Raw genomic sequence first — 22,117 nt, forward strand, 5'->3', positions numbered from 1 at the left:
CCTCAATTTATACCGTAACTGGATGGCGTTGAAATACATTTATGACGTTTTAACTCTATGGGCCTGATTTACATAAGTGTTTTACAACGGCACAATCCCATTGAATTTGTTTTTGTATCTTATTTATATTTTATTATGTGCCTTTAACCAAAGCACTGTACATAGGATACAAAATGGTTACAAAATAAATGTATAAACAATCAAATCCAGAAAACAATCACTCACACGTTTGGAAGTAGATGAGATTTCAGAGAACCACGAAACAGAGAAAAAGTGTAGATAGAGCGAAGAGAAAGCGGAAGAATGTTCCAATGAAGAGGAGCACGAAGTTCAAAGGCACGAAAACGAGATTGTGCACATGGGAGTTGGGAAGCCAAAAGTAAGAATTGAGAAGAAGAATGGAGTGAGCATGCAGAGATATAGAAAGATATTAGTGCAGCAAGATAGCTGGGAGCAAGGCCATACAGGGAGTTAGGTACAAGACAAAGAAAGTTGAATTTAAATTAAGAATGAAAGGGTAACCAGCCAAGTTTTTCAGGAGAAGCAGTAATAAAGGCCTGGGATGAGAGAAGTCACAAAAGACGAACAGAAGAGTTGAACACTGATTCAAGAGGGGCAAGACGAGAGTTAGGGAGCACAAATAGGGCAGAGGAGCAATAGAAATACCAAGAAAAAATGTAAGAAAAAATTAAAAGTTTAGATGCCTGAAAAGTACAAAAGGGATGAGCCTTTTGAATATTATAGAGATGAAAGCAACAGTAACGGGCAGTTAATGAGATGTGGTGAGAGAAAGAAATATTTGCGTATATTTGCATCAAAGTAAAGACTAATATTACGAGCTGTAGGTGAAATTGGAAGCTTGGATGGGGTAAAGATAGAAAGGAAGGTGTAAGATGATGAAAAAGATTGTTGGCCGGTAAAAAACAGTACCTCGTTCTTTGCAGCATTGAGTGTGAGATAATGGGAGGACATCCAGGATTTTATTGCAACCAAGCAAGTAGAAAGAATGCAGTGAATTTAAGGTGAGAAAGAAGAGAAGGAAATGAATAGTTGGGTTTTGTCTGCGTAGAAGTGGTGGGACAGCCCAAAGGAGGAAATAACAGCCGCAAGATAAGATGTGTAGAGCAAGAATAGGATAGGGCCCAGAATTGGCCAATGAGGCACACTGTGGGCAGGCAAGACCTATTCAGAGGACTTGCCCTTCCAAGTGACCAAAAATTTTCCATTAGAAAGATAAGAGTGGAACCAATACAAGACAGAACCTGAAAGACCAAAATGTGAAAGTGCAGCTAAGAGTAAAGAGTGTTCAACAGTGTTGAAGGCCGCCGATAGATCTAGAAGAATAAGAACGGATGAGTGCTTAGAATATGGCACAGAAAGAAGGCAGTTCAACACCAAAGGTAGAGCAGCTTCTGTAGAATGAAAAGGACGGAAACCAGAATGAAATTTTGGGAGAATAGAAGAATTGGACACAAACGTGGAAATCTGAGAATAAATAAGCAATTCTGGATCTTTTGAGAGATAAGGCAATAAAGAAATAGGATGGAGGTTTGAAACAAGGAAAGGATCAGCGGTAGGTTTCTTCAAAATTGGAATAATCGATGTGTGCCTAAATGATGCGTGAAAAAAAGAGGTAGAGAGACAGATATTGAAAAAGGAGACAAGATAGGGTACAAGAAAAGGGTAGACATTAAAGATTAACATCGAAGAAATAGGGTTATTAGGGGAGGCAGTGGATGAGCTTTAGCAAGTAAAATAACAACATCAGAATTAAAAACAGGAGTAAAGTGAGCAATGGCGGTATGAGGAATAAGAGCAGGAGTAGGGGTGGTACGTTGGGGTGGCTTAGATGATTCAATATCATGACAAAGAGAAAGACTTTTTGAGGAGAAGAAGTGAGCAAAGTCAGAAGCGGAGAGAGTAGAATTTGTAGAGTGAACAATAGTAGAAGGAGAACAAAGATGTGCAAGAGTTTGAAAAAGAGGCATGGGGTGAGTAGACTGAGTTTGTAGAAGATCCGAGAAATAAAGATGTTTAGCAGAGCATAAACAATTGTCATAGCGAACATGATCAGAAAAATAGGAAGAGCAAACAGGCATGGATTTGGTCCTGAGCCAATGACTTTATAGTGCAAGTAGGGAGAAAGCCATGGTTGAGAGGGTTTACGAGTGGGGCTGAAGGGAGACAGAGGGTAGAGTTGATGAAAAGAAGTGATAAGAGATGAGGAAATGGAATGCCTCATCGGCATTCAGAGCTGAGAAGGAGAAAGGAGTAGAAAGTGCTGAAGTATAGGTAGTGTTAAATAGTGAAGAATTAAAATCACATTGATCATGTCTGGAAAAAATAGAACCAAAAGAAGGAGAGAAGGAACGAGCGGAAGTAAGTGGGAGTAATGATGTAGAAAGTAAATAATGATCAGAGAGATAAGACAGGAGAAGCAGTAAAAGTCGAGATAAAGATCAAATCCAGAGAGGAATTAGAAATGTGTGATGGGGAGCGTTGAAAAACATTTTGCAAATAATGCCCTATGTCCCATAGTATACTGATTGAGTACACTACCTATTTGCAGGGTAAGGACATTTTTTAAATTTTTAAATCATTTCCTGAATTCTTTCCTTAAAATATCTGAAGACAAAAATATATGCCTCTCTTTCCAGTACTTGTGCAACATTTACACCTTGACAATTTAACTGTAATGTAAGTGTGCAGAAAACTATTGGAATTTAATTGCAAACTGTTTTGAATGCAGAGAGTAACGAAAGTGTGGGTGCTCACTAAGACTGGGTGGATTATTTCAAATAAACCCTCAATCAACAATATTTGGGGGTGAGTTGGAGTTATGCAGTTCACTGAACTTTTGCTAAGGTTGAGAGGGGAGGTGATTTGGCTTTTTATTTGTTTTAAACTACTTTAGGGTGAGGCCAGAGCACCCACATGGTGGTTCTTTATCTTTGAAACATAATGCTATTTTCCTGCCCGACCAGCTTACTTGTCAAACAGCATGCATAAGGGTTAAGTCACTGGCATGAATGCTGAGGTAAACATAGAAGATGAACAAAGTCATGTTACTACAGAGCAAAGAGTTCTAACATTCTGTTCTTCATGAGAGGGAAAAGTGAGGCAGTCAGTTGCCAATCTGTTAACAACCATTGACGCTATGCTGGTAGAAATGGTGCTATGGGCTACAATGGAAAATAATGTGCTTGTTTCACCAGCATGGCATCCAGGGCTGATACAATGGCCCTCATCAGGAGTTGGGCGGAGCAGTAAAAATGTGGCAGTAATGCTATTACCACCACCTTACTGCTCTGCTCAATCATGAGTTTGGGGGAAAATCAAAACATTGAAACTCAAACAACAGCTGTAAGCTGGGAGTGAATGCTCCAACTTTCCGCCCATTTTCGGTGCAATTACTGGGACACGATTACCATTGCAGTATTTGCAAAGAAAATATCCCATTTAGTCCCATGGACTCAAAGAAAATGGGGACTTACCCCACCACTGCAACTTGTGATCCGGAGGTAATAGCACTGGACCAAGTTGCTGTACTGCTTATTGCGCTGGGTGGTATCCTGGCGGATTTACCACCAGGACACTGCCCAAATCGGGATGAGCCCATCTGGTAGATTGTTGGCCCTCTCCTTCTTTATTAGCACTTTGTGTTACAAAGAAGGATTTAGTCCTCCCTCTATGTCTAATGCTACAATCATGTCAGCAACTTGGCCCTCATGAATGCTGTCTGATAGACAAATGTAGAGGTGGATGGGAATTTTGTTATGTTTAACAAAGTATGCATTTGTCATGTGGGGGGTCTGGGATTCCCCCAAAGAAGTTTTTAAATACACAAATAAAGTTTAGGTGGGGGTTTATGAAAAATGTGCTCATGCCTAGCGTTCAACTCATTTGCACTGCATGTGTTTTTTGCCCTACATGACAACCCCTACTACAGTGGCCGAGAACCTGCGCCTCACCAGATGTTTTGGACTAAGACTCCCATGATCCCTCACCATTGGCTACGCTGGTAAGGATTGATGATACTTGAAGTGCAAAACATCTGGAGAGTCAAAGGTTGCAGACCTCCGCCCTACTATATTGCTTATCTTGTTCAGATGAACAGAGACAATATTTAATTTACATTAGTAATCTTCATGTGTATTTACATTAGTGAGTCCTATGCATTCACACATAATCTTACTTATTCCTAAAATATATTTGTGCATCGACCCCTTGTACTGAAAATGGTTTTGGATATTTTGCAGAGGTATCAACCTTTTTTTTTAATCAAATTACACTTAACAGTAGACACACATACATGATAAAGCATGGGAAGAAATTCACATTTAATGTTAGAACGGCACTGGATATAAAATAGCATGTTTCATTAGAGCTCAATGTAGTACAAAAGAAGGTGCACACATGCAAGGTGTGGACACAATTGATGCACAATTCAAACACAAAAGGAAGCAAGCTGGAGATGGGTTGCAAGAGTCACCTTTGTTGTAGTTCTCCCCTTGATCCATCACAGACACTGGTTTAAAGTAAAAATAGATTGTTCACGACTTGAAGGAGGAACATTTTGTCACTAAAGCAACAAAATACCTGCATGCTTCTGCACATGCTTTTGCTTTCTATTCTGGTAAATTAAAATCGATTTAAGCTTCAAAATAATAACAGGATAATTATTAACTATGCATGCCTCTATGTCTTTACAGAGCAAAAATATTCATGCACCCAGAGTTATAAAACAAATAGTGGTATCATGGCTATTTTAGTTGACACAGGTGTTCCTTGCCCACCTTGATCAAAATTCTGTAAATGGCTTTATCACGTACAATTCTGAAATGAAATTGACAATATTACAGAAAAGAGTTAAATACCTTCTTTTTCTATATTGTCAACCATATTGTTGACAAGGTGTATGACAGTCACTATGGAAGCTTGTGGGAAAGGAAGAACATCTTAAAGTTAGTACTTAAAACACACACAATGTTATCACTTCACAAATCTTCAATTAGTGTGTACATTAGGTTGAACACATGGTTAGGCATATTGAACACATATTCCATTGCCACACTCCCACACAGGTATATTAACCTCACAGCATGCCAACAGATGCCATGGAAAGTTACTTAGTGGAGATGTACCCACATCTATATTTTGGGTTTATCAATGAAGTGGTTGCCCGATGCCACTGCTTCCATGTAGACCATTCTGTATGTGAAGATGAATATGAAAGTTGCAAATTCAAAACAAACAAAACAATAAAGTCAACGTATGTAGACAGCAAGTTGATGGGCTCTTGAAAAACCTCAATCATGTGCCTGAAAGACAAAAACACTCAACACTTTCTGATCAATGAAATGTTGAGAGCCCAGAATAATCACTGTAGGAGGAGTTCATGAAAATCAGAAATGGCCCCACACACATTCACCTAGAAACAGTAAAATGTCATTCTATTGCCAGCATCAATGTCCATCAACATTGTGGTAAGTGTTCAGGTATTCATACTGAGCGGGGGCTGAGGTGGAGCTGGTGTATGGTTGCTCACACCGGATGCCAAATCAATATGAACACCCTCCAACAAGCTCAACTCAGTCTTTTGTGTATCTCAGGCAGAAAAAAATGAATACAGTTGCAGATTGCAATTCATAAGCACATTAGTGCAAATACAATTAAGGATCAAGGAGTCAAAAAGAAGTCAAAATCCTCAGAAACATGATGCAAAGAATGGCTAAATGTTAGCATCAATAGCAATTCATGCAGAAAGTATTATTTAAGAAAAACACCAAGGAGTTTGCCAATTTATGTGTTGACTTAAGTTCAATATCGACAATGCTCTTAAACAAGCTTCAACTGGTTGCCATTGTCGGAAAAGGTTATGGGTATGCAATTCTGGATCTCTATCATCTTTGGCAAGTCCAACACGACAAGAACTCTTTGAATAGAAACCATTTATGTAGTTATGACTATCTGGTAGAAGGTTAGTAAAATCCTTCATGTCCATCTTTCCAATAAGTTCACTTAAGATGGGACAATGGTATCATTAAGAAGATAACATATACATACACACACTCTGCTACCAGAAATGACCCTTCCTACAATCCCTAAGCATGGAATGGGCAATTTAAAACTTTTATTTCGGAGCTGAATCACTCCCTTCATATTGGAATTTGCTATTTTAAGTGGTCCATGGTTGTAATGGGGTTGATAGTTGGCATACATACACCAGGTAGTAGAGAGATCCGTAATTGCAGACAAGTGACTCATTTAACCCATTCACTGTATGGTGTACACATAGTCATAAAAGCAAGGTTTACGTTGAGATGAAAGTAGCAAAAAGAATTCCAAGAAAGACCTGCCATCAATGAATGTCCATCTGGAAAACTAAAACATATTCTTACTTCCACATGAGAGCTTTACAATTTTAACTTATTGGTATTTCAGCATTAGTTACCTTTCTTCTAGTAGAATGCCCATTTAAACTTTCCGAGCAAGGTCCTTTAGAATGTTATTAGAACCAACTTGAATTTTCAAGTGATTTTGAATGTTTCAGTTCAGATGAACATTTGTGTGATTTTGAGATCAGGTGTACCCAGCTTTTTAAAAACATACATTATTTTAATTTGAGAGGTAGTTACTGTATAGCAGCCTTTATTTTTTTCTGTTTAAAATATTTTATTAAGATTATTAAGAATACAAGATTAGTACAATACCTAGAACATCATAGTATAATCAGCATAAACATTACAAAAACATCAGAGCAAGATGCCCATCAATAATGTGATTAAACAACACACAAACCTTATATAATGAATATAAGGAAGTAAGCACTAACGCAGTTGGCTGCAGAGTAGTATAAACTAGTAGTTTTATAAGGTACTAATGATGAAAAGCCTGAATACAAACACTTGACAGACATGACTAACATGAACACGAGGAGAGAAGAGGTTGCCATTTTAATTCATCCTTATACAGTAGTTGTGGGGATGAAGCATTACATTTTTCCATTCTATGAATATTGCAAACTGAATTCCACCATAATTTAAAATGGACACTTCTGAGATCCTTCCAATTGGAGGTAATAGTCTGAATAGCAATGATCACAAAAAGATCAAACAAGTAACATTTATTCTTGTTTAAAACGGTTTGGATACTTTTACTTCCATGAAATAAAACTGTAACGGAACACACTAATTGAATCTTAAACAACTCCAACAATTATCACCTTGGAATATGCCCCCTTTGATTAGCATTACTGGGGTGATAAACGCTCTGTGATGGAAGAAAACATTGTTTGGAGCAGGCTAACAGAAACAATTGCATTGGAAATATTTGACCACAACTGTGATCTTTTTGGGGTTAGCAGTAATAAACATGTTCTAAGGTATGTAATAGAGACATTAATACTAGTACTTTTGAAATGTTTATTGTTATTTTTAATATAAGGACAGTCCATTAGGTTATGAGGGGAGACCTTCGCTTTCTCTAAAGCATACCAATTAGGCACATTAGGAATTGTAGGGATAAACCATGACTGAACTTGTCTTAAAATAAAGGCTGACTGGTAATTTTTATAATTAGGGAAACTTACTCTTCCCTCTGTTCTGGGATTCTTAAGCTTACATAGTGATATTTTTTGTTTCTTTTTCATCCAGAAAAACGTAAGGATACAAGGGTCTAATGATGTAAAGAAAGAAGTAGGAATATAGATAGGAAGCATATATAAATAATAGAGTATAATAGGGGAAATTATAATTTTGATAGTTTTGGGTCTACCCCACCAGGATAGAAAAAGGGGGACCAAGAATGTGTAACCTACTTCACTTTGGTTAGAATATTGGCTGTGTTTTGCTTAATCATATCTTTTGTTAAGGGCATATTTGGATACCTAAATATTTGATACCAGCTGGACACCATTTCATACCAAACGTTGCAATGTGATGTTTGGTGCAATGTATATTGAGTGGTTAAATCTTGATTTATCCGTATTAAGTTTATAGCCTGAAGCCAGAGAAAATCGTGTAATAATACAATTCAAATGATATAGACACTTGTCAGATATATACAAAAAGAGTAACACATCATCTGCATATGCTGCTGTTTTAAATTTGATACCTTTATATTGAATTCCAGATATGTTATCATCTTGTCGGATTGCTTCGAGGAAGGGTTCTAAATCTAGAATAAATAAAAGTGGTGAAAGGGGGCAACCTTGGCGAGTACCGCTATAGAGAGGAAAAAAAGGGGATAGATGATTGTTTATAAAAACTGATTTAGTGGGTTAGAATAAAGTACTTTAATCATGGATATGAAAGAATTAGGAATACCATGCTAAGTGAGAGTTTTGAACATGTAGTTCCATTCTACTTTGTTAAAAAGCTTTTTCAGCATCAAGGACTAATGCTGTGTATGGGTTTGGGGAGTCATGAATGACATTAAGAATATTCGTAAAGAGTCTGATGTTGGCCGAAGATGATATGCCTTTGACATAACCCACCTGATTGCTTTTAATTAAGTGTGGAAGAAAAGGGATGAGTCTATTAGCTAGAAGATTGGCAAAAATCTTACAGTCGGTATTGATTAAAGAGATGGGCCTATAATTCTGAACCAGTTTGGGATCTTTATTGGGTTTAGGGAATACAATAGGCATTGCTTCGGAAAAGGATCCTACTGCTCTCTCATGTGCAATAAATGAGGTAAAGAGTTCATTAAATCTAGGGACTAGTATATCTTTGAACTGGGCAAAGTAATCAATTGAAAAACCATCTGACCCTGGGTCCTTACCATCCTTGAGATCGTTAATGGCTTTATTTATTTCACTGGAGGATATGTGAGAGTTTAAAGATTGTAAGTTAGGATTTATATACAAATTATGATGTATGAGTTTAAGGAAATCCACAGCATCAGTATTATTAGGCGCTACCTCTGAAGAGTATAATTTTTGATAGAAACTCAAGAAAACTTGCAAAATATCTTTATCTTTCATAACTCTTTTTCCGTTCTGATCTGTAATAACAGTGACCTTTGCTTTGTCTTTTTTTGTTTGAGATAAGACGCAAGAGATTACCCTGTTTTGTTCGAGAACTGATAAATCTTGGATTTATACTTCAAAAGGTTAGCACAGGAGTATTAAGTCGATAAATTGTTATATTGTATTCTTAGTTTGATAATATTCTGAAGAATAGGAGCTGCGTTGGTCCAAATATATTGTTATTGTAGGGATTTTATAAGTTTAAGAATGTCTTCAGATTCTTTTTTGAGTTTCTTTTTCTTGGCTGCGGAATATGATATAATGTGACCGCTTAATACTGCTTTATAACAGTCCCAATAATTATGTAGAGAAGTGTCTGCTGAGGAGTTTTCACCAAAGAAATTAGTGTGTTTGTTATGACTACATTTCACAAACTGTTCATCTTTTAAGAGAGCTGAGTTGAACCTCCATATATTATTATGGTGAGCAGTCTGTGCACTAGACAATCTAATGTGAGCAGAGGCATGATCGGACAATGTAATGTTCTCTATTGTGGCCTCTAATAGACGATTAGTCAGTGATTTGGATATGAAGATATATTCAATTCTTGAAAAGGAATTGTGAGGGGGTGAATAAAAAATACAGTCTAGGTCCGACGGAAGAGTGATTTGCCAAGTATCAATGAGATCTAATTCAGAGATGAAATTACGAAATTGTACATGGGATTTATAGATATGAAACGCCCATTGGACTTTTTATCAAGAAAAGGATCTATAACTTTGTTACAAACACTGTATACAATAAGATTATTAGAGTAAGATTTTAGAGTCTGGTTCCTTAACTGCATCCAGAATATAGGATCTGGATTAGTGGGACCATAACAATTTTAAATAGAATAGTCTTTCGAGTCAACAAGGAGTTTAAGTAGTATCCATCTCCCTAAATCATCAGACTCTGTGGATAACACTTTACATTGGAGATGTTTGTTAATGAGAATAATAACCCCATTCTTTTTCCCAACTGCTGCACTCCAGAACACTTTGCCTACCCATAAATGTTTAAATGTATTAGCTTCTTCATGCAAAAGGTGGGATTCTTGTAGACATGAAATTGATGGCTTAGTCCTATTAAGGTAAGAGAGGATTTTCTGCCGTTTGATAGGATTGTGTAGTCCTTTAACATTCCATATGGCAATGTTAAGTGTCATGTATAATGTTAATAGCAATATATACAAATGTGTAGTTAGCAGTAAGGTACTGGTAATATAAGACATAACTGGGAAAGAAACACAAGGAAAAGGGGATGACACAGCCACTCCAATCAATGTTAGTCAAAGATCACTATGTGGTAGGGGTGGAGAACCAGATCCAGACTGGTCCGTCCTTCACCAAATCCCAGTGAGATGGTTAAGTTAATAGAAAAATAAGTCATGCAGAATATTTACTTTAAGTAGATGTTGGTCTAGTAGTGTACATCTCCTCTCTTCTATGGCTTTGGATAAAACCTGGGTGGATGATCCCATATTTGGCGTTAAGTTGCCTCAACGCTGGTCTAAACGCTAACAACTCCTTTCTTCTTGTTGCTGTGTCATTGGACACATCTTGAGAGATAAATATTTTTGTGCCTTCGCAAATAAGTAGCTTCTTTTCCTTAGCCTTGTCCATGATGAGAAGGACATGTGTATAGTCAAGCACTGCAAATATTAGAGTATTCCTAGATGGTGTCTTAGGCCCAACACAAAGGCCTCTTTGGATGTTGAGCTGCATAGATGCGGGACGATCCAGAAGCAAAGGAAGCATATAGTAAAGGAATTTAGTAGGATTGTCTTTTTCAATGTTTTCTGGAAGGCCAACAATTTGAATATTATTCCTCCTATTTCTGTTTTCTAAATTCTCTGCTTGTTTCTGTAGAGAGGTAACCAAATTCTCAAGCTGCATCACCCTTCCCGCGACATCTTCAGTGTTTCTGACTCTTCTCTCAACTTCATTTATCCTTGTTTCAAAAGAGGACCATTTGTCGTCCAGTAATTGCAATTTGGCCGTTGTGGCTTCCATGAATGGCTTAAGTAATTTTATTTTGTCTAGAATGGCTTACATGACTGGTTCATGAATATTTTCTTTCAGCGTAGAGAGTCACTTTTTTCCCTTTTGGGAGCATTGCTAGCAGATGATGATCGCAAATCCTTTATAAGTGCTTTCTTTAAGGTCATGCTGAAGCCCGCAGACAAAGTGCCAGATATATGCAAAGCTCCTGCTTTGAACAGGATGAATGATATGAAACACACCTCCTAAAGCATGTGGCACAGGGCGATCCTTGTTAGAGTGAAAGTGTCTTTCTAGTATATAGTCATAGGCTTATTGATAAGCTAGTTAGCAATTGTACAGCCTTTGTCTGTGTAAAAATGCACACAAACAATTACTATGAGGAGCCTTCATCCACCAGTTCCATTCTAGACATCCAGAGTGTGCAGATTATCCAATGTTGTCGTTAGAATTTCTTGTGAGAGACAAAATGTTATATATTCCTTCAAATATAAATAATTGTCATTATAAAACTCAGAGAGAAACAAGCCAAGACACTTATTTTCTTCTAATCTTGTTCCATAAATGTGTATGCAGCCCAAAAATGATTCCTCATATTTAAATATATAATATCTTGATAAATAAACACATACACAGTGTTACTTATATACTTTATATTTGTGTAGCTTTACATGGGAGTATGTGCCTTTAAATCCGAAATTGCCTTTGTTATGATGAAAACCTGCTTCCTCGCGTTATCCGGAGTCTTTAACGGTGCGTCAGCTGACCAGCTGACTAGGCACGTCGGATGCTATTCATACACGTCCTCCCTGTCATAGACCACACCCCCCGAGGTGTGCAGATGAAAGTATCTGCCGAAATATGTATTGTTCGGATTTCGCTCGAACTGCAACCCAGAACGCAATAATGATAATAGCAGGCAAGTGGTTTCTTAATCTTATTTGATCATATGGGTCACCAGTAAGCATATGTAAAGAGCACCGGTATGGGAGCTCCGGATCAAGCTACCGTCTCCATCGGCGCTTGGCCATGCCCCCAGCAGCCTTTATTTAATGCAATGTCCTCATCAAGTGGCAGGCCTTCCCCTTTTTTGCAGTGGTTCATTTGAAACGGATTATAGTAATGCCATTGTTTTAAGATTGTTGACAAAATATGTGTATTTGCTGAAAAATCATTTAACTAGGAAAATGATTTTAGGCTTCATTTGTGAATTAAGCTAATTCATATTACCACTTCTGAATGATTTTTTTATTTAGGTTGAGGGGAACTCATGCTTCCTAAAACAGATCTATTCAGCCATAATTCAAACTGCACTGGCTGTATTGTTTATTTCTGCAAGAATATCCATTTTTATTGCCACATTATTCATATCGTTAGATTTTGGGTGGAGGAAGTCAATGCAACTATGCAAATAGAATCTCAGCAGATGGTACAAGTTAGAAGTGGCAGAACCCACAAGTGTCAATCTTGATTGAGTAATCCCTGAAAAGATTCTGCACTTCATCAACTGTCTATTACTTTTCACATATCTGCCTAGGGAAATCTAAGAACATTATGATGTTTGTTTTTCCTTGTATATGTGGTTACCTGCATTTAGATCAGGAATTGGGATGACACAATTTCAGTGAGAGCGGTCATGTTAAACTAAAAAAGTGATATGATTGTTTGAATCGAATGCACGGCCATAAGTGACAAACACATAGAAAAGATTTCCTGAAGTGTGAGAGCATAGCGATTTCACTGTTATCATCCCCTCTGCCTGGAACAGGGGAGGACAAAGGCTTTAGTATCCTGGGGCAAGAGTAAAGAATGAATTGACATCATGATATGAGAACATGAAGTTCAGTGTTTTCCCAATAAGATACGAACCCCCAGAGGAAGGCCCATTCGATCTAGCAATTCCACTCAAAGGGATTTGCTGTTGGGGTACATAATCCCAGTAAGTAGGTGTGATTTTACTGTCCCTCACACTTATGAGCAAATGTGTGATCACGTGTGAAATTTCACTTTAGTGACCATCTAGGTCGCTTAAGTTTCTTGAATTGTTGAACGGTATAAAATGTCCTCTGATGATCAGAGCTGAACACATTAAAAGTAGTGCACAACATTATGGTTGGTCAATTTCAATATATGTTTGCATGCAATATCTTCTCTTCCATAAGAATGATTAAGTCTAAAAAGTTAACGTTTCTATGATCACATTTAAATGTTAACTTAAAAAAAGGCTTACAAGCTAAGAGAATAAAAGCTTTTCTGCCAACATTCAAAATACGAAAAGTGCAATCAAATCACTTTTGCCATATACCTATCTCATTATAAAAGGTGCTTCTAATCTTCCTATATTCTGTATTATATTATCTCCTGGGATTGAGGACATTTATGCTTTAATTCACTTGGCTCATTTATTTTTTCGCTCCATCCCAGCTAAATTAGCTCTTGGCCAATAGTGCCTTCGATACAGATTAGTATTGGCTTATCCCTAAGTACTACCTATGAATAACATCATTTTATCATGAAAAGGAAGTTGACACCATGCAGCTCTACCACACAAAACTAAAGGGTTTAGTGAAATGGAAACCTCTTATAATGTTAAGGCTGACAACGTTAAGTGGTTTGGTTCCCGTGGCTGCTGGGCCTAGAGACCCAAGCCACTCCTCACTGATGAGGCCGAACAAGGCCGAAACATGTCTGGAGATGCTTGTGGTCTTGTGCAGAAGGGATGTGACCTAGCAGTTTGGGCTGGACTGCCTCTATCGCCGTGGGACTAAGCCTGATTTGCATATGGTCTGTTCCCTTTTGGAATGACTTGGCAGGCTAAAAACGAGGGTCTGGAGGAATGACCAGAGCAACGCCAGAGGTTAAGATTAATTCTACACCTTACAGCCATCACCTCTAGTGTTTTGCGTGTGGTCTTCCATGACTTAAATCTAAGGATGAAATAAACTATAGAAAAAGTGCACATTTTCCAGCTTTTATCTTTCGCTGTTGCTCAATGTGAGAATAAGATGGGTCTTTCTCCTACCAGACCATATATGTTTTTATTATAAGCACAAATCTCCTTCAAAAGAAAAACCAAATGAATGACAGCTGTGGCTGAAAAAAAGGTGGGGGAAAACTCATGCGCATTGTGGTGATGATCATGTTGTAAATAGGATTTACTTTAAGACAAAATGAATAGCATGTTACTATTACAGGCTTCAACGTCTTAAAGACATGCTGTTTACTGTTACTTGTCTCCCATCTACCAAAGATATCAATTACCTCAAACGTGCATATCTTTCATCTTATTCACCTGGGATCACTAGCGTATTCATACCCAGGGAAGGGCACTCAGCCAATCAGGTGGCTGGAACAGCGGGCAAGAAAACACAATCCCTGCCCACTGTCCCAGCCACCCAATGCCGTTCCCCGCATGGCACTTTTTTCCTTTTTTTTGTAACATATGGAGGCAGGAGGGATGCTCTCCCTGTTGCCTCCACACGTTGGAAAAACACAATTCCCCTTACCCCCACTCCAATTTACCTGTGGGACCATAGCCTTCCGTTCCGGTCCCTGATGCTCCTCCCGTCTAGCCATCACCATTCAAATAGAAAAGGAACTAGGTCTCTTTTCAGATGACGGCAGCAACTTTGGAACATGTTTTCCATGGCTGCCATCATCTGAAAAGGGACCTAGTCCCTTTTCTATTTTAATGGCGGCGCATATTTTTTGTCTTTTTTTTGTTGCTCCAAGCTCATCCCCCATCGGGCCAAAAAAAAAAGAAAACTAAATCTGCCAGGATTGGGTAGAGTTGCCTGCCTTAGGAAAAAGTCTGGCTGTTGGCATGAGCCTCTGCCTGACAAATCCAGGAGATGACAGGCGTGGGGAGCTGTATTATCATGGAATGTGTCCCACGTAAAGTGCCTTCCCCTCCACTTGTTCCATATTCCGAATAGGATATTTTCAGAACTGGTCAACCAACGGTGCATAGCACTTACATTTGCATCAATCCAGATCTAAATGTGTGTGGGGGTGGGGGATTCACTGGGGAACACATACTACACCCATAACATAGGAGATGGTTCAAGGGGATACCTCCCATGGTTGGTGGTAGGCTATTAGGAACAGTTGCCTCGGGCACCATCCATCATGAAAGGCCATCAAGGGCATCATATTAATTTGGTTATAAACATACCAACTTTGGTCACATTTTAAGGGAGATGGTGGTAAAGGGAAGCATGAATCATTGCACCTGAACTGATCCCTCCTGTCAGTGGGGAGGGTGCCTCAGAGCCGCCCTCTGCTTGCCAAAGGACATTCTAACAGCTAGCCCAGTGGAAAGCTGTGAACAATAGGCAGGAATGGGGGGTAAATGGAACCATATATCCCATGCCCACCGACCAATATGGCGTGGTATGATATCTTGTAATTCCACTCTGTTCAGGACTTTAAACAGGTGGAAAACCATTGTCCCTAGGGAACAAGTAAATCTCAGTTAATAACTTCATCAATATATCAAGATAGGAGGCAATTCTATAGCAGTCACCAGGCACCTCCTATGGATGTGGTAACATAATTCTATGCGATCAATGCAATATCAACATGTGGTGTACTAGACAGAGGCAACTTAGTTTTGTTTAATCGCCTACTGTGACCAAGTGGACATCCACATCCTATGCAGGTCCTTTATATTATGGGTGATGTCGACATCAAGATCCTAGCAGCATCTACTCTACTTACAAGGAGCTCCTTCGCTGCTTCTTTATATTGCAGTAAAGTGGTTAAACCTGAGTGGAAGGGGTTACGCTAATTTAAACGCTTTGCATTGAAAAAAACATGCACACAAACCAAAATTGAATCCGGTAGAAAGAGGAAAATAACTAGACCACAGACCTGTGTGACACTGCCTGACTCAAATGTACATAAAATAAAACTCATAAATGCGCATCCTACCATTTAACATATTACCACACTAAGGTCTAGGAGCATTTAACAATGACAATATAAATACGTAACGGTAAGGTATTTCTCTGGGCACATTGGGAATCATGTGTGTTCAGAGTTGCCATTGTGGAAACTATAATGTGCAGACAGATATTTTAAATTATTTGATATTACGATGATAGAGTGTCTTCTTACATAATATTCTTTTACATATGGCTCATGTATGTTCGTTTCTAGGAACAATTTGAATATAATTATTTATTTAACGTTTTGTAATGCGCTACATGCCCATAGGACTCTGAGTGCAACATAAAACAAGACAAACACACCATACAGAAAATCAAAGAAGTCAATGATAAGCAGAGTCAACAATACTGTGGGGCAGCAAAGTCAACTACAAACTTCAGGTCAGATGAAACTCTCGATAGGTCATTGTAAACGGACAAGAAGGATGTCAGATTGCTTTGTCCCACCAATAAACGATTCCTGCCATTCTGGGTACACCGTTGATCAATCTTAATTCTTCGAATAATCCTGAGGTCTGATACTCTTACAGAACCAGGCCCAGTCTTCTGACGTAAACACAGCAGCACCTTATAAACATTATTGACAAACCCTTCAGCAAAAAGTACATATTTTGCTGTGGGAAAATAATGTACATCTATGAAACATACAACTATTTAGAGCCAGACTAACAAAACAATAATTGAGCTGTGACAACTGCGGATCAAAACAGGTGCAACTGTATAAACTGCTAACCAAAACACAAGAATGAGAGCAGAGTAGATTACAAGGACTGTGGGCCATCTTTACCACCACAGACTTCCATGAGGTAGATCACTAATACTGTGGATACTCTTCTATGTTACTGAAGGATGCTAACTTGAGTACCATACACAAACACACACACAGACGCATGCATGTACACACACACTGAATCTCGTAGTAAGTAGTCTGAGAATGCGATATATATTGTAGAGAACTGTGAATGATTTTACTTTGGTCTCTTAAACCAGAATGTAATAAAGGGCTGCCTTTAATTGTGGGTGGTGCAATCGGCCTCATTATTGCCAAGTACCATGCGGCCGGCATCCTGGCCCTCCCTGCGGCTGATTCATTCTGAACAGTTTAAATCAATCTTTGCACTGTTGACTACTCTTTTCATCGATATCCTTTGCATAAAAAGTTGAAAAGCACATTATCTCAGCAGAAAAAAGACGAGACCTGCTTGAACGTGTCAGGGACGCGAGCCATAACGGGATCTGACAAGTGCCTCCAGTGTATTATCTGAAATCAATGCTCGAATGTATTCATCAGTCTGTTAATCTGACTGCCATTAGATACCTGATGGCCCATTGTTATGCGAGTGGCTCCCAAGTGGCTGTCACAACAGACTTTAACTGCCAGGAAATCACTGCTACTCTGCGCCTATGAGATTTGCCAAGGCAATTTATCTTTTCTGCAAAGAAATATTGCAATGATATGGTGTAAAAGCAAAACAAATTGGAGCAGTACAATAGTGGTTACCCGTTCCGGTCCATTTTATTAGCTTCTGCCTGAGGATTCTCAGCTCAGAAAGACACGGGTGACTGGCGACAAGAATTGATTACACTCCCATGCCTTAGAGGACATTCATTGGCTCCTTATATATCTGTTATCTCAAAACAATTCTGTTGCATCCTGTGAATGAGTGCAGCTGTAATACATGCTAGGTCTGCCTCCATCTCGGTGGAATGCTGACAGCGTTGCCTGGGTGACTGCTCCGTGAGAGTCAGTTGATGCCCGGAATCTGGTTGCGGAGGCGTGTCAGGTCTGCATGTCCTGTCTATGAGTTAAGCTGAATCTACAACCTATGAACTGTGACATGAAAATACAACAGAGCAATTTAGAGCTATAACCGGAGGCTTCGAGTTAACTGTTGACAACTAGACCTCTACAAAGTCAAATTCCCTCCTGATCCAAGTTACATATCTAACACATTTGGAGGAACTCTTCAGGCTACGGCCATGAAGAAGGAACATTGCACACTTTACCACAATGTTGCTTGTGCTGGTGCACAAAGATTTCACAATTGAAATCATTGATTGCAGTTGTGTAAATAAATTTGTAAAAGTACAGAAGCTGGGGCTGATTCATAATGTGTTCTTGAACAATTCCCTCTTTTATGCAATTGTGCAAGACAGGGGTAATTGTATGGCTTGTGAAAGCTGTGCTGTCATGATCAAGATACCAGGGGATGGGATGCAGTTTTGAATAGCATCTCTTGCTTACTCATTAGGGGCCCAGCTGTGCAGAGATGCACACTACAATCAGGTCCCCTTCAATGAACAAACCCTTTCGCTACTCACTGAGTAGAGCACTGCGGTATAGCACAATGGCATGGGTTATTGAAAACCAGGCTTTGTACTGAGACACACTTGGTGATTTGTGTTAGCTAGCTGTGAAGCGTTGTTCTGATTATCACATCTGATGGGTGCACAAGTATAAATACAGGTAGGTACCACATTCACAATAATAATAATAATAATAATAATAATAATAATAATAATAATAATAATAATAATAAACATGTCTCTTCCCAGATCACCTGAATGACTGTTTTTGAAGCTGTGTACCTCTAAACAAAACAAGCTACAAGGGCTTCATCAATCATTTTGTCCAACTGCACCCACCACAACCCATGTCTACCCTTAGGTTATTGTTGAACTATTTTATCAATGTACTCCTAAATTCCCCACGTGAAAATTAATTGAAACTGTTTGTTTTCTGGCAGGTTTCTAACAACCTGTACCAATATTTCTGACTCAAAACAAACAAAGCCTCATAGGTTCATTGTATGGCGGATAAGCAGGTACATTTTCCCCCAGGTTTCGAGTCATGTGCACACTTGTCAGCACAATAGCCACAATGCTAAAACAATGTGTCACTGGTGCACTGGTGCATGTGACAGACACACGAACACAGTGCAATGCTGACATCGTTTGAAAATGAGGTGAAAATCAGAATGTGTATATTTTTCGACCCAGAAGACCTGGCCGGATGCTGCTAATGATGGATTCCATCAGTTGCCAGGAGATACACTGGGTGACAACACAACATTGTCACCAGGAGAGGAGCACAGATTTGCACCACTGCAAATCTTGCTGCATCAAATTACAATGGTGTCAGCCGAGGCAGCTTCTGAATCATATCGTCACAAACAAATGAGGTTTCTTACATGCTTCCGACACACACAATACGACTAGTTTTCTAGGCAAAGCTTTGCTCGCAACGGTTGTTGTTTACTGACAAGTGGTGGAGTAGGACCTTCAACACGACATGTCCATATCCACGTGCCTTTGGCAAATTACAACCACAGAACAGTGAACATCCTCACCTTGCTGAAGAGGGAGAAGTTTTATAACAGCTTTCCTCGGCTGGTCATATCCATTGATGATACCACACACAAGAGGCCAAAGGCAAACATCGGTCTCCCTCGAAAAAGGGCAGATCCAGCAAATTCAACCATCTGCCTATTACAATAAGAGGTCATGCTGACTGACCTTCGGACATTTCTAGTTGCATGTTGGCATAGCTGAGGCTGGTATTTATTGTTGTAGACACGTTTTTTTCTCCCTTTTTACTGTGGTGGGCAGTACATTCGCTATTATCACTGGGTAACGATGCACCTGCATGCAGCCCATCTATTTTTTGGCCATCTTGCTGTTAGTAGTAAACAGATTCCTTGCAGAATGTTGTGTCCTGGCATTCATTCTAATACTGAAGGTTGGGTGGCAGGGTCTAAGAGATGCGTGAATGGGTATAGTGCTTAACCACTGCAGAGGTGCATTTGTGTGGTCTCCTAATGTAATGACTTTTCCCAGCCCCCAGATACACTGGGAGTTTCCAAATGCTCGGTGCATGGCCAGCCCCATATCCAAATCAGTCTCTGATAGTCATGGACAACCATGCAAAATGGCTCCCGAAAGTCACCCTTGATCGCATTTACACAGCAGTGCCAAACACAGTGCTACTCCCCAGAAGTGATAACACGAGCAGTCAATAACCAACCCAATGAAGACCACTTGACAATTATAGTAAGGGAGATGTCTAGAATCCTACATTCAGGTCAATACAATTATTTTAAACAGAAACCGTGGGCCCCATGATAATCCGAGTGTCCCAGTATTAAACTGCTGCATTAGTAGGCAAATGGACAGGATGCTTCTATAGATGAACCGATTCTAAAAAGTCAAGACTGCAGTTTACAATCATAGTTCTAGACCAGGACAAAGTCAGGGATGATTGGATGGGAAGGTCCTTTGCTCATATGGAAGGAGATGCTTCCGGGTGACAAGCCAATCCACACTCGGATGGAGTCCCCGACCACTTATATAGAGGGGGCTCAGTCTGCAATCGGAAAGCCAAAGTACAAAAGGACAGTGTCCCACTAAAGTGCGAGTTTCTGGACCCCTGGATGAGGGTCTCATCCAGACTGCAATTCTTAACATTATGAAACTGGTTGTTTTGAGCGGGTGCTATCTGCACTTCTTCATTGCTAAGTCGAACCCCAACATAGCTCTGAGTTAGCTGCTCATAATGTACCGACATTCAAGAAAACTAAAGCTGAATACTAATGGCAATTGATTTGTTTAAAATGGCCGATTCCCTATGCCTGATGACTCATTGTTCAATGGGTAACAAACAGTTGTTCTTGTTCGGTTGAACTGCAGAAGCAATCTCATCATGCATAACATGCTGCTGCACGCCGTGAAAAAGAATGACTACATGCTGATGACTAGGTCACAGACTCTTCTGAATGGTGTCATCAAGTAAGTTGTCCATATCATGTGTTAGCCATTCAGCCAGTCCTGGCATTCAAGCCCATTACATTCTATGACTTGTATTTAAACATTTCTAATTGGAAAATGACTCCACAAGTGCAATCCAACAATTCAAAATGGTATAAGATAAAATCCAGGATATGCAAAAAAAAGCACTTGTGGCCTCTGCACACTCTGCACATTTGTTTAGTGAATGATCAGTAGTGCCATCTATTGAAAAAAGTGGACAGTAGTTTGTCATCATTACAATTCTTATAGGTATTCAGCATTTCCATATTAGCAGTGAAATTCCATGCAGATTACCGCTGTGTGGCAGACGATTCATAACAGAATGTATTTTCTATTGTCAATCATGTAAATGTGCCCCATTTGACTATATAAACCCCCAACCTACTAAAAACAGATGGCATTAACGTGCTGGGATTTCATGTTCGCTGGCGTGACTTCCAGTTGAATTGTATATTATTTATGCTAATTTGTCCTCCCATATGTATATATTTGTTAAGAAGATTTTCTTTTTGCACCTTTCCCTCCATAGATTTTTATGGGACCCCGTTTTTTTTTTGTTGCTTGTGTTCAATCCTTTCCTGACGTTTTGAGGGTCAATAAAGCTTCTGCTTTACTTCCCTTGTCCGTTTTGCTAATTTTGATGGAGAAACTGATTAGCCCCTACGACTGACAGTATTGAGAGACTTTGAGCCTCATTACAGGTGAGCTGGTATGGTAAATATCCGGGAACAAATGCTGGTATTACCGGCTTCAGCATTTTTACAGGACCGGCACACTCCGAGTTGGGGAGTTCGGGCACCTACTGGAAGAGAAATTACTGAATCACCGGCACTGTTAACAACAGTGTCAGTGATTCAGTAGTTCCTATCCCATGTAGTCCTACACAACTCCATGGAATGGGAACTTACCGCTGTTGCCATGCCATTGCCATTGTGTTGCCAGCACCTGTAATATCCCGGTAACCCAGGGATATCAGGCATTGGTAACTGTAAGGTGCGTTTACTGGCAACCGGCTGGTAGTACAGGCAGGTTATTGGCAAACTCATAATGATGCCCTATGACTTTCTTCATGAATACTTGTATGTTTACAATTGCACACATTACTGTAAAGTGAAGTGCAGATAGGATACTTTGTATCTTTATATATCTCTGTATATACTGGCTTTTTTGTTTCTTTTACAATATGATTAAGACAAGCTACTAGTGGCAGATTTGTGATTTTTTACTGTTTTTGTGATATTTTACTCATACACTTGTTGGGGCGTTAGGGAACGGTCCCCATCATTACGAGGGGTTCATGTTGCGTGTGCCATATTGATGACTGGGGGTGCGGTGAACTGAGCGCAATG

At 39.3% G+C, this 22,117-nt stretch overlaps 1 protein-coding gene across 6 annotated transcripts in view; it reads right to left on the bottom strand.

The window, feature by feature from the left end:
- FAT3 (FAT atypical cadherin 3) overlaps positions 1–22,117 on the bottom strand; it is a 1,069,235-nt gene that overhangs the window by 12,347 nt on the left and 1,034,771 nt on the right. For 3 of the 6 annotated variants that reach the window (XM_069639361.1, XM_069639363.1, XM_069639360.1), the window contains 2 exons: positions 4,878–4,937; positions 4,493–4,528 (listed from right to left, as the gene is read on the bottom strand). The exons of 2 other annotated variants lie outside the window; for them this stretch is intronic. In XM_069639361.1, coding sequence (XP_069495462.1) covers positions 4,493–4,528; positions 4,878–4,937 — 96 coding nt within the window. The remainder of the gene's footprint in view (positions 1–4,492; positions 4,529–4,877; positions 4,938–22,117) is intronic. One more of the 6 variants, XM_069639362.1, reaches the window with a different exon arrangement.

The sequence above is a fragment of the Ambystoma mexicanum genome, chromosome 7q (genome assembly GCF_040938575.1).
Source record: "Ambystoma mexicanum isolate Mex_15411 chromosome 7q, UKY_AmexF1_1, whole genome shotgun sequence".
NCBI lineage: Eukaryota > Metazoa > Chordata > Amphibia > Caudata > Ambystomatidae > Ambystoma > Ambystoma mexicanum.